Genomic DNA, 11,743 nt, shown 5'->3' with positions numbered 1-11,743 from the left:
AAATATCGACTCGTGCAACTTAGGGTTTATAGATCTTACGCTTTGTCTCGAATTGATTTTCCACCTGCCGGTGGGCAGAGCATCCTTCCGTGGGTCGAGACGCCTAATTACAGTAACCCATAGGGAAGCGACAAACAGGCTTTACACGGCTGCGGGAGCGGGGCTGGGGGGCGTGGCTTGGGAGTGGGGGCGTGGCCTGCCCTAAGGGGGCGTGGAAAGGGGCGTGGCCATCCCGGCCTCCCCGCTCACCTCCCTTCCTCCGTCCCTCCCTCCGCGCCTGCCCGGAAGCGGCCGGGGCGTGGCGGCGGCCATGGCGATGGCGGAGAAGTTCGACTCGCTGGAGGAGCACCTGGAGAAGTTCGTGGAGAACATCCGGCAGCTCGGCATTATCGTCAGCGACTTCCAGCCCAGCAGCCAGGCTGGCCTCAACCAGAAACTGTGAGGCGTCCGCCGCCCCGCCTACCCTTACGCGTTACCCGCCCCGGCCGCCGGGGCCTCGCCGCCGCACCCTCAGCCGGCGGCCGCCGGGATCTGTCACCCTAACGCGGGCGGAGCGGCAGGGGGGTTCGCCGGGGTCTCCCTCGCAGCAGGGGTTAGGGTTAGCGCGGTTCTTGGCTAAACACGACCTGTTTTCTTGTTGCAGGAATTTCATGGTGACGGGCTTGCAGGACATCGACAAGTGCCGGCAGCAGCTGCACGATATCAGCGTGCCCCTGGAAGTGTTTGAGTAAGTAACGTTGTGCCTAGAGGGGAAGGTGCTGTAGTTGTCTGACTGGAAGTAGCGTGGCTTTGCTGCTGAGGGTGCTGAGGCCCTGGCACAAGTTGCCCAGAGAAGCTGTGGCTGCCCCATCCCTGGCAGTGTTCAAGGCCAGGTTGGACGGGGCTTGGAGCAACCTGGTCTAGTGGGAGGTGTCCCTGCCCATGGCAGGGGGTTGGAACTAGATGATCTTTAAGGTCCCTTCCAACCCAAACCAGTCTATGATTCTATGATATTTTCACTAAGGACTGCTTGTTTCTTAAACTCTATCTTCCAAATGCCTCACAAGAACGTGAGCAGGCAGAAGAAGGTAAGAAGTACCTTCAGTCTGTGAGAAGGTGGGAGGGTGAGAGGAGCGTGTAATTATACACATGCTTTCAGATGTCCCTTTTTTTTTTCTTTTTGAGGTTTTTTCTTTGTAATTTATATTGACTTTAGATATGTAGGTATTAATATAGGTCCTGCTGAACCTACCGATTTGGTAAGTATGCTTTCATTTTGGAAATGTGCTTTTACGCTAAGGTAGAATCAGGATTTAAGTTGCGGGTGAAGATACATTAGGCCAGTAGTTAGATGCTTCGTTTCAGTAGTGGCATTCTTGTTGGCAGAGAATTAGAACATTAAAAGCAAAATCATGAATGTAGAGCAAGAGCTATACAAGACAGCTTTTACAATATAGCTGACAAGTTAATTTACTAGTGTTTCTTATAAGTCCATATGTCTCTGGTTTGCTATATTCTAGTGTATTGCTGGTGATACAGGATGTTTTTCAGCTGGGCTTTCCATCTATCTGTAAATCTAAGAGTGTTCTTTATTCAGTGATGGTATTTCTCTTTCTCAGGCCCTTATGTTGCAAAGCAAAAATACACTTTTAGGTTTGCCGATTCAGATGTGTCCTGCTTGAGCTGGCTTTTGAAAATGGCTGAGCTAAAATGCATTTTTTAAAATGCACATCTCAGATAATAGTAGTAACAAAAAGACAGCAAGGAGAGTAATTATATAGGTAGTATCTTTCTTTTCTATTTTCAGATACATCGATCAAGGCCGCAATCCTCAGCTTTACACTAAAGAGTGTCTGGAGCGAGCTTTGGCTAAAAATGAGCAAGTAAAAGGAAAAATTGACACAATGAAGGTAAACCTGAAGTAATGAAAGTACTAATGTAATAATGTATTTGACAAGTTTTTACTTTCCTGTAGGTATGTGTGGGTTTTTCGCTAGTGGACTTATTAAATTCCCTTACTAGTTGATTTATATTAGGAATTGCTCTGGATCCCTGTATGTTAACTGATGCTAATGTAGCCTGTTCTGAAAGGAAACTTGTAATCCATCCCACAGCTGGAGATGCAGATGTCACTATGATTTTACTTTGGTTAAAATTGCATGTAGCATTATACAGCATTTGTTTTTCATATTGAACACTAGAGAGTACCTCACACTGTTACAGATTTGTAACTGTGGTGTGTGTAAATTTAGCAATAAGCAAAACAGAAGGGGTATTTTTCCAGTCTTGAATGGATCTTAAAAGTATTAAAATGTTAAGTGTAGTATATAAGCATGAGTTATTCTTTCTAAAATTACTTAAAATGTATGCTGGTATTCAGGGTTTTCTGAACCTGTGCTTTCATCTAGTACAAACCTAAGCATTCTGCTGTACTAATTAACTGCTGGAATTACTGCTGAAATGCACAGAAAAGGAAGTTTAGTGAGGCTTGAGAAAGGGCTGGGTTTGTTTCAAAACATTCTTTGGCTGAACTTAAAGTGAGTGAGGATGGCAATTTGTGCTGCAGAATGTAGACTTTTGATAGTTCTAGTAACAACTGCGTATTTCTAAGTTTTGGAGGTGGAGGGGATTCCATGTCAAATCAAGAGGACATGCCCTTCATCAGCTTTGCTTAATAAGGTTAGGCAGATGTTGATGCACCAGAGAGATCTAACTATTTTGTATTTCTTAAGTGAAGATGCTAGTTAATTTAAGGGAAATTGAAAGCATTTTAGTTTGCCTAGTGCTGTCCTAGTGGATTTCACCTGACCATTTTCTGTATTTTGTAAACATTCTGTGTTTCTGTGTGTGGTTTTGAAGGGTTTTTTGGGGGTACCATTCTCTTCTGTCATTGAAATGTAGTGTTGTGTACAAACACTTCTGTTCATCAGATAACGTTGCTTGAGAAAATGTGAATAAATTGTGCAGATGATGTATATATTCTGTTTTTCTCTCCAGAAATTTAAAAGTCTGTTAATTCAAGAACTAACAAAGGTGTTCCCAGAAGACATGGCAAAGTACAAAGCTATTCGAGGAGAAGATCCTCCTCCTTAAGATGGCCTTTGATAGCTCTAAAATTGTCAATTCCATGAACTGACACCACTCTATATTGGAGAGAGGGAGAATCCGAGCTGTTGTAACAACTGTACTAAAAATGGCAGTGATGGACTGTGAAGGAGCTTAATGATTGCTGATGGCTCTGGTCTGAAGCTACTGAATCTTTCTGAAGACTTTTACTCAAAGATTGCCATTGAAACTTCCTGTGGTAATCTGTTCTTCATTCCTGAAAGGTTTTGGAGGTGTCATTGCCTACTGGGCATTGCTACATAGCACTTCCCACAAAGTACATGTCCAGAGCAGAAAATCATGGGTTTTGTCTTCTGAAAAATGTGCTTGAGCATTGTGGCTTCAACTGTTTAAAAGATAAGTGTATTTACTATATTTGACTATCCTTTATGTGTAAACTGCTTTGTTTTTTATTACAGTACATTCTTTCATCTTACCAAATTCTGCTGAACAGGAGCCTGTCAAGGGCTGTGGTTCTCCTGTGTCATAACGAATTGCAGCTAAGAAACCCTTCAGATATTCTTGTTTTGTTCTATGTGCTGCAGTTCAGGTGGCTGAGAATATAGAAAGTGAGCATATTCGAGGACTAGCTCCTGAACAATGTTACTATTTTGTATAGTATTTAATGTAAGCTTTTGCTTGATTCTGTTTTCTGTAAGCAGGTTGTTGAATAAATAAATTGAAAAAAATCTAAATTCTGACGTTTTTCTGTTGTATGTTACTCTTTGGAGAATGAAGTAAAGCCTGTGAAAAATAGCATATTCCTCACTGACAGTGATAGAAGTGAAAATTTATATCAAAACTTGGCTGATAAAAGACTGTATATCTGAAGATAATGTCAACCTGGTATTTTGGTTTTGTGGGGGGAAACTTCTCTTTTAGTACCTGAAGCAGGGGATTTTGGGGATCAGTGATTGCCACCTGAAGCATATCTGATCAGGTGTGACCTCATCTATAAAATCTGTAACTCTTCATACATAAGGTATTCCCAACACCAGCATGTGAAATGCATAGTGTGTGTGCAGACTAGTTCTGCAGAGGAGGTAAGAGCACCTCTTTTAATCTTGGGCATTTGTGAAACTTGAACCATTTGTGGTTACATTTGTCCTTCCAGATGTAACTCGATGTTTTTGGCACCAGCAAATGAATTTATTATTTTGTTAACTTTCTTTTAGTTGCTAAACTTAGTGTTTTTGGGCAGGAGCTCTGAAACAGCGCTATGTGCATGTACTCTATAGCAGACCTACCTAGCCTATTAAAGACCTGCATGGGGGCTTAGGTGTGTTCAAGTTGTTGGTGCCATAGTTTGCACGCCTGGAATGCTGTCTGTCCTCAGTCACATAGCTGAAGCTAGATATCCATAATGCCAAGCGGCATTATGAAATAGTTGGTTTAGGCATTAAAAAACGATCTTAATGTAAGGCTAGCAAAGCAGTGGTATAGTTTTCTTGTTTAGTTTCCATCAGAACATCCATGAGACCTTGGTGTAGTTGATGCTGTCTTAAAGCAGAGGGAGAAACAAGATGAATTCTTGAGGTCCCTTCCAGTCCGTTTCTGATTATAAGATTTTGCCATTCAAACAAAAACCCCAAAAATCTATATGGATTAACGTAATGTATTGAAAAGAGAGCAGGGATGGAGAGCAAGGACAAGAGGCAGTGGGCCTGAGTTGTAATGAAGGAAATGTGATGGACAGAAGGAGTAAGTTCTTCGCTCCGAGGCTGGTTTAGCACTAGAGCAGGTGCTCAGGGTGGCTGCAGAATTGCTGCCCTCAGAGATCTTCCTATCTTGCCTGTATGAAGACCCGAGCAATCAGGCATAGCTTAAAAATGAGCCCTTCATGTGGCAGGCAGCTGAACTAGGCAACCTGCAGAAGTCCTTTCCAACCGCTTTTAGGTTTTTTTCTCTGTTTTCTGTGATTTTAGTATCTTGTCACAGTGGAAGGTTTTTGACTACCCAGTCTCAACACTGACTTATTTTTCATATGCTGCAGATGGTAGTAGGTATTTAACCAGTGCGAGGACCTTTTCTTTCATGTAGTGCAAATTGTGATTAGCACCCATGCCTGGAGGTGGAGTACTGAAGAGGTGCTGCAAGAATGTATTTAATTTGCTTTTCAAGGCATTGGGTTGTGATCGGGAATGGTTTTAAAGATGTTTGGGATCAGAAACAGTTTAAAGTATATGTAAAGTCAATTTTACTTTGAGACAAAGGTGAGGCCTCTGGAGAAACCCTCAAGGTACTTCCGTGTAGTGCATCTTCTCTATTCATTTCGAAGCTCACTACATTTATACATACATATCTATACAGGCATCTCTGTATCTGTTTCCAATTCATCACACTAAACTTTATTTCCTGTTGGTAACGTTAGAGACATTAATGTTGTTACATGAGAGTAAAGTTTTCAACCAGGAGAGACCTTACCTTTTTAATTCTTTAATAAAAACCTTTGATTCAACTCCTTTGCTGTGATGTCATTCAAAACTTTCAGCTTATAATTCTAGGTTTAAACACCATATTCTAAAATGTAGTCCTCATTCTCAAATTAGTTTTTACATGTGATTACTTTGAATTTTGAGACTTGTGTATTAATTTATAATAGTATCACACAATGTTTGGCTGATATTGTGAAAATACTATCACAGGATTTACGTTCTAGATGTGTGGAGCTTAGCATCACAGGTCTCTTACCAGTTTATATGCTGACCAGCTCTGTGTTGATCAGCTCAGAGCTAAGGCACTTTACATGGTATGGCTTCTTTTGTAATGCGTTCTTTCCATGCCTTTATTCCAATCTATATTTTTCCATAGAAACTAATAATGGATTAATATTGTAATGTATGGATTTACTCCTACTGCTGGTAGCAAGAGAAGGTGTGAGGAGGAAAGGGGTACTCTTACAGATTCACTGGAAAGAGGATTTGTTCCTTGAGAATAAAAGCACTGAACAGAATTCAACATTTAACTTTTTGGATATTATATATTTTTGCATGTGCTGAAAATTTTCTTTTCTTAACACAAAAAAAGTGGTGTGTGTTTTTGCAGTGCATCACAGCTGCCTTCTGCCTGCTGTGCAGCTGAATCGTTTCTCCACAACCCTGATACTTTCCACCTCTTAAGAGCACCACATGGTAGGGCAAGATGACATTCTTTTGTCAGAAGATGGTGAAAGAGAAACTCCGTTCATAGAATCTGTGAATTTTCTGTGCTTTGGTGGGCTTAGTGTGGGAAGTCCTTGGAATTAGTTGAATTTTCCAAAGAGCATCCTTTTGGTCTCGGCTACAACCTTCACATCCCTCCACAGGAATACTAATGTGCTTTTGCATCAGGCAGTCTCCTGTACCTTTGTGGAAAAGGCTGTTAATTTTGCTACCATTAAAACCCCATCATCCTTCCAGAAATGCCAAGCCAAGGACTTGGACTGAATCTATGCATTTGATTTGTTTGTGAAGCATTGTTCAGTTTTGGCCATGTTCTCTTCATATCGGCACCACATTATGGATTTGATTGTGCCAGCTACACAATGTCCTAGCAAGGCCTTATGTATTCTTTCTTCTCGCTGCTGTTATGTAGCATTATTAAAGTTGCTGAGTAAGTTGATTTTGCAGAATGCACAGGAGTGGCAGAGGATTCTAACAAATAACTCTCACTTCCATAACCAGAATCATAGTACCTTCCAGGGCCTATTTTATAAAAATGCAATAGGAATTATTGTTATTTAAGTTTTACTCTATTGTTATCCCAATTAACAAAGATTCTTCTATTCTGAATTCCAGTATTTAATAATTATTTTTACGGTATAAAGGGCAGTATTTTCTACAGTTTGTACATTTCCCTCTGCATCTTGCTTTTCTCCTCCATCTCATAAGAATTAATTGTTACCAAATCATATTATTAGGAATATTTTATTTTATTATTATTTTATTATTATAAAATATTTATTTTATTATTAGGAATATATTATTAGGACATTATTAGGAATATTTTGACATAGTTCTGGGTGCAGGAGATATTGAGGCTGAAGGGCTGCAGTCTGCCTCCGCATGCTGGCCATAGCTTCCCACAGGATTTAGAGATCAGTCTGGAGGTGTGAGGGAGCCGTGGGGGTCAAACGCCTCCACAGCCCCTAAAAAATGTGAAATGTCTGCTTTTTTGTAATTTTTGTTGTTGCTGGTTAATAAAATAAGTACCCAATGCTGGCCACAGTGAAGATGGTTACCCCCATAATACTGATGGATGTCCATGCTTCTGATGGCAAAAAGGTCCCAGGCTTCCCTGGCTCAGAGAGAGGTGATATACAGACAATGCACGGACCATACACTTCCCCTGGATGTCTAGGTGGCTGTGGTAAACATGGTGCCTGGGGTAATTAGTGGAGATGAAGGATTAGGGAATAATATTCCTGATAGGTGACATCACCATGGGATCCCATTTGTAGGGAGTCTGTATGGATGAGAAAATATTATTTTATTCTTTTTTTTTGCTTGGGGGATATGCACATCAGGAATAATAAAAAACTAAACTAGCAAACGGAAAAAAGTGCTAAACCATCAAGTTTCACATTCTGCTCAGCTCCAGTTCTAAATTTGTGACGCTATCTCATTCTATTGTTTCGTACTTGCTTCACTTACTGTTTCTAGGCTAGCCATGCAGAATCTTGCTGTTGCTGCAACTGCCCTAAACAGTTCACAGTCAGCATAATATGGAGGAGAAGTAACTGTTGCAATTTGTGTGTGTTTAAAAGAAGAAAATGTAGTCAAAATAAGTGCATTTGGGTTGATTATGTAGAACAAGAATGCTGTTTTCCATTTCCAGTTGCATATGGAACACAAAAATCAAACATACTTTTTCTCAAGTTTGTTAATTGGTTCTCCAAAAAGGAGCATATGTACAAATGACTCTGACGTATGCTCTGTTAGATGATAACATAAGTGTCCTCAACATAAAAAGGACATGGAGCTGTTGGAGCAAGTCCAGAGGAGGGCCACAAGGATGATCAGGGGGCTGGAGCACCTCCTGTATGAAGACAGGCTGAGAAAGTTGGGGTTGTTCAGCCTGGAGAAGAGAAGGCTGCGTGGAGACCTCATAGCAGCCTTCCAGTATCTGAAGGGGGCCTATAAGGATGCTGGGGAGGGACTCTTCCTTAGGGACTGTAGTGGTAGGACAAGGGGTAATGGGTTCAAACTTAAACAGGGGAAGTTTAGATTGGGTCTAAGGAAGAAGTTCTTTACAGTGAGGGTGGTGAAGCACTGAAATGGGTTGCCCAAGGAAGTTGTGAATGCTCCATCCCTGGCCGTGCTCAAGGCCAGGTTGGACAGAGCCTCGTGCGACGTGGTTTAGTGCGAGGTGTCCCTGCCCATGGCAGGGGGGTCGGAACTAGATGATCTTAAGGTCCTATTTCGACCCTAATTATTCTATGATTTTATGATAACCTTCAAGACATTTATTAAGGGAGCAAGTTACATCTTTGCTCTTTCCCATTCTGTTACCTGGATTGTATGGGTGGAGGTTATCTTGAATTTTATTTAAAAATAACATCCGAATAACATCAGCCAGGCCACAAAGCATCTAAAATCATTAAAGGGCAACAGAAACTCCTCTGAAAGAAAGGTATGAAAGCATATAAGCATTAAAAATTTAAAGTGTATCTTTGAAGTTAATGAAGATTTTGGAAATAATAGGGAATAGGTAATTGCAGGTAATTGCTTATTTTTTTAACAATTATCCTTATACAATTAACAATTGTATAAAGATATAAAAAGGGTATATATATTTTATATATAAAGGATATATATTATATATATTTATAAGGATATAAACAATTTTTAACAATTATGCTACACTACAAAATGAAGATATATTAGATAATGCTTCTGGGTACACACTTCTTTAAGATGGAGAGTGTGCTCCTATACTCTATTTAGGATAAACAAAGACAGTACAAAATTCTTGATCCGTTTCTTTTGAAGCCTGAACAAAAGAAGGTGCAAACGATTTTACTGCAACCTGTTATAGTTCAGCATCCTCTCTGTCCCTTTTTCTGCTGGAAGCAGAAGCAGCTGGGTGCCCAGCCTTCCCCCTTGAAACCTCTTTTTTGCTTAAACCTCCCTATGAGAAGTGCCTAACGTAAAGCTGTGAAGTGTAACAGGTAAAGACATAACCTGTTACACACAAGTTACATTCTGCAGCTTATCAGCTGTTTGTATATCTAACCCACAGCTCTTGCTAGGTTTTTTACCCCTGTAAACCAAGGCACTTTCATTGTTAGCCAGTTCTCAGAGTAAGACAAAGCACCACTGTGCCTGAAGCAATTTGTTACTCACATAATATTCAGAAGCATCTTGATGCAAAAGATTATTCTAGGCAGACTGGTTTGGTTTTCATTGATTGACCTTTCTAATTCAGTTGGTTGATAAAGTACTACTAAGTGATGGTAATGGTTTGATGATTTCCCAAATACTTTAAATTGGGATGATTTAATAAATTACTTCTTTTGATGAATGCAGTTCCCAAGTGATTGAAAGTGCTTACTGTATGTTTCCAATAAAGTTATCCCAGGTACTCTGTAATCTCACCTTTGGCTCTCCGAAAAGTGAAGCTGAACCATACAATCTATTTCTTTTTGCCCTGAGTGATCTTTGAGATTTTAACTAGATCACTTTGAAACTACTACCTGAGCTTGCAGTTTTACTGAAACATCTCTGAATGAATGTATTTAAAATGTAAATTGTATAAACAAAGGCTTAAAAATGTGTAAGAAGTGTTTCAAATACTGAGCTTAACAGCAAGTTAATAAAAGAGAAATGTCACTGCCAAGAATATTTCTGGATTCTCCTGTTTCAACACAAAGTCATTTCTTACTTTACTATGATTAATAGCTGTAGCATTTCTGGGAAATTGCCAGATGTCCTTCCAGTTCTGCAGAGCACAGAGTCAAGGTGACATGAGTACTTGCCCTGCTCCGAGAACACTATTTACTGTGTGTACTTCACTTACTTCCATGTGCTTAACATCCTTCTGTATGTTTTCTTAATTAAAATAATGGAGGGGCACACATTACAAGATACTTCTGTAACAGCTCTTGTAATACTGTTAATTCAAACCAGGAATTTGTATTTTCTGTATTGTGATGTATTTCATACTGAGAACTAGATTGTATTTAGTCTCAACAAGACGTAATGCAGACAGTAAAAGAGAAACATCTTTATGCACAGTGTGAAAATTTTCAAAACAATTTCTTCTCGTCTCCTGAAAGAAAAGTCCCTTTACGTGCTAAGAAATAACATGTAATATTCCCGTTCCTAAAGATCTGACCTGAATCTAATTTACTTGCTATTTGTAATTTGGTCATTATATTAAACAAACTTCTCCAGATATTCATCAAAGGAAGATGAAGCTACTTTTATATATAATCTGGGAAAAGCTGATAGAAATTATTGCAATGTTGCATTATTTAACAAGTTCCTTTGTGGGAATCTGGGCCATATTTATATCACTTCTACTGCACAAATAGCATTTACTCTTCATGTTAATTGTTGACATTCATAAACTTTTATATGGGATGTTGCTAAGGATTCAAAATTTCTGTGATTATATAGATTAAATTATATATATGAAGATATTTCTGTACTGTCACAGAAATTCTCAGTCCTTGTCAGTAAACAAAAAGAAGCTTAAAATTGTTTGTCACCAAAACCACTGCTAGGTGCCATGTTTATAGGAAAAATGTTTTACCCATGGGCACCTTGGAAACACAATACTGAAGTAAGAGATTATCATTTAAATCATAGAATCATGGAATAGTTAGGGTTGAAAAGGACCTTAAGAACATCTAGTTCCAACCCCGCTGCCATGGGCAGGGACGCCTCACACTAGACCATGTCATATATAAGAAATTCCATCTTGAATCTTATAATTTGTTTCAAGGTATTATTACCTCTTAAATAATAGACTATTATCTAGTATTTTATTACATTTGACCAATACTGTTTCTAAAGATTTTCTTATATGGTCAAAGCCCAGACCCAAAAAGTTTCAGCAGACAAAAATGGCTTTGATGAGGTCTCTGATCAATATGAGCTGCTATTTGGTCTAAGACTATTTAATGTAATTTCTGGTCATCACATGTTTGTTTACAATACTTAAATCAATAATTGAATAGGCATCTGGTACTCAATAAAATGAAAGATGGATTCAGTGATACAACAAATCTTATTTAAGAGAAGTGTGTTAAAAAAAATCAATAAAATTTCTTCTTTCAGAGCTCTTCTTTCAAACTAAGAAACTTGAAAAACTTTAGAATCAAGAAATGTTTGCAGAGTACTATAGGCATAAATTATGTGACAGCTTTTTTTATTGCTTTTTACTCATCCTGGGTATTTCTCTTATGCAACATTGCAGAAGACACATAGCTTCATAGATGCACTTTTATCTTGGACAGACTTTCTGCTTTTATGTATATAAGCTTTCTAAGGTTGCTCAGTGTACATGTAAGCTCTGTCATCTCTAGAGGTTGATATTTATGGTTGCAGAGTATAAAAATTTCAAGAAAAATCCAATTTGCTGCTCAGCAATGATACTGTATTGTGGGTTGGGGAGGAGGGGGGAACAAGAACCATCATGATTACACAACTGGAACTCACTGAGATTATGGTGAAAG

The 11,743-nt window shown here is 39.2% G+C and overlaps 1 protein-coding gene across 2 annotated transcripts; it reads left to right on the top strand.

The window, feature by feature from the left end:
- Positions 1 to 209: 209 nt before the first annotated feature.
- MED10 (mediator complex subunit 10) lies at positions 210 to 5,139 on the top strand. 2 transcript variants are annotated; one of them, XM_030490979.1, is made up of 4 exons: positions 210 to 438; positions 644 to 727; positions 1,787 to 1,889; positions 2,977 to 3,785. In XM_030490979.1, exons 1-4 carry the CDS (start codon positions 311 to 313, stop codon positions 3,070 to 3,072), a joined length of 411 nt encoding a protein of 136 aa, XP_030346839.1. In that variant the 5' UTR covers positions 210 to 310; the 3' UTR covers positions 3,073 to 3,785. The 2 variants fall into 2 exon arrangements, with proteins under 2 accessions (XP_030346839.1, XP_030346850.1); XM_030490990.1 differs by lacking the exon at positions 2,977 to 3,785 and adding an exon at positions 5,069 to 5,139 and having other exon boundaries at positions 230 to 438; positions 1,787 to 1,890.
- Positions 5,140 to 11,743: the final 6,604 nt, after the last annotated feature.

The sequence above is a fragment of the Strigops habroptila genome, chromosome 1, assembly GCF_004027225.2.
Source record: "Strigops habroptila isolate Jane chromosome 1, bStrHab1.2.pri, whole genome shotgun sequence".
In the NCBI taxonomy this organism is placed as follows: domain Eukaryota; kingdom Metazoa; phylum Chordata; class Aves; order Psittaciformes; family Psittacidae; genus Strigops; species Strigops habroptila.
The sequence above is the reverse complement of the archived record's forward strand: the minus strand, read 5'-3'. Positions and strand labels throughout refer to the sequence as shown.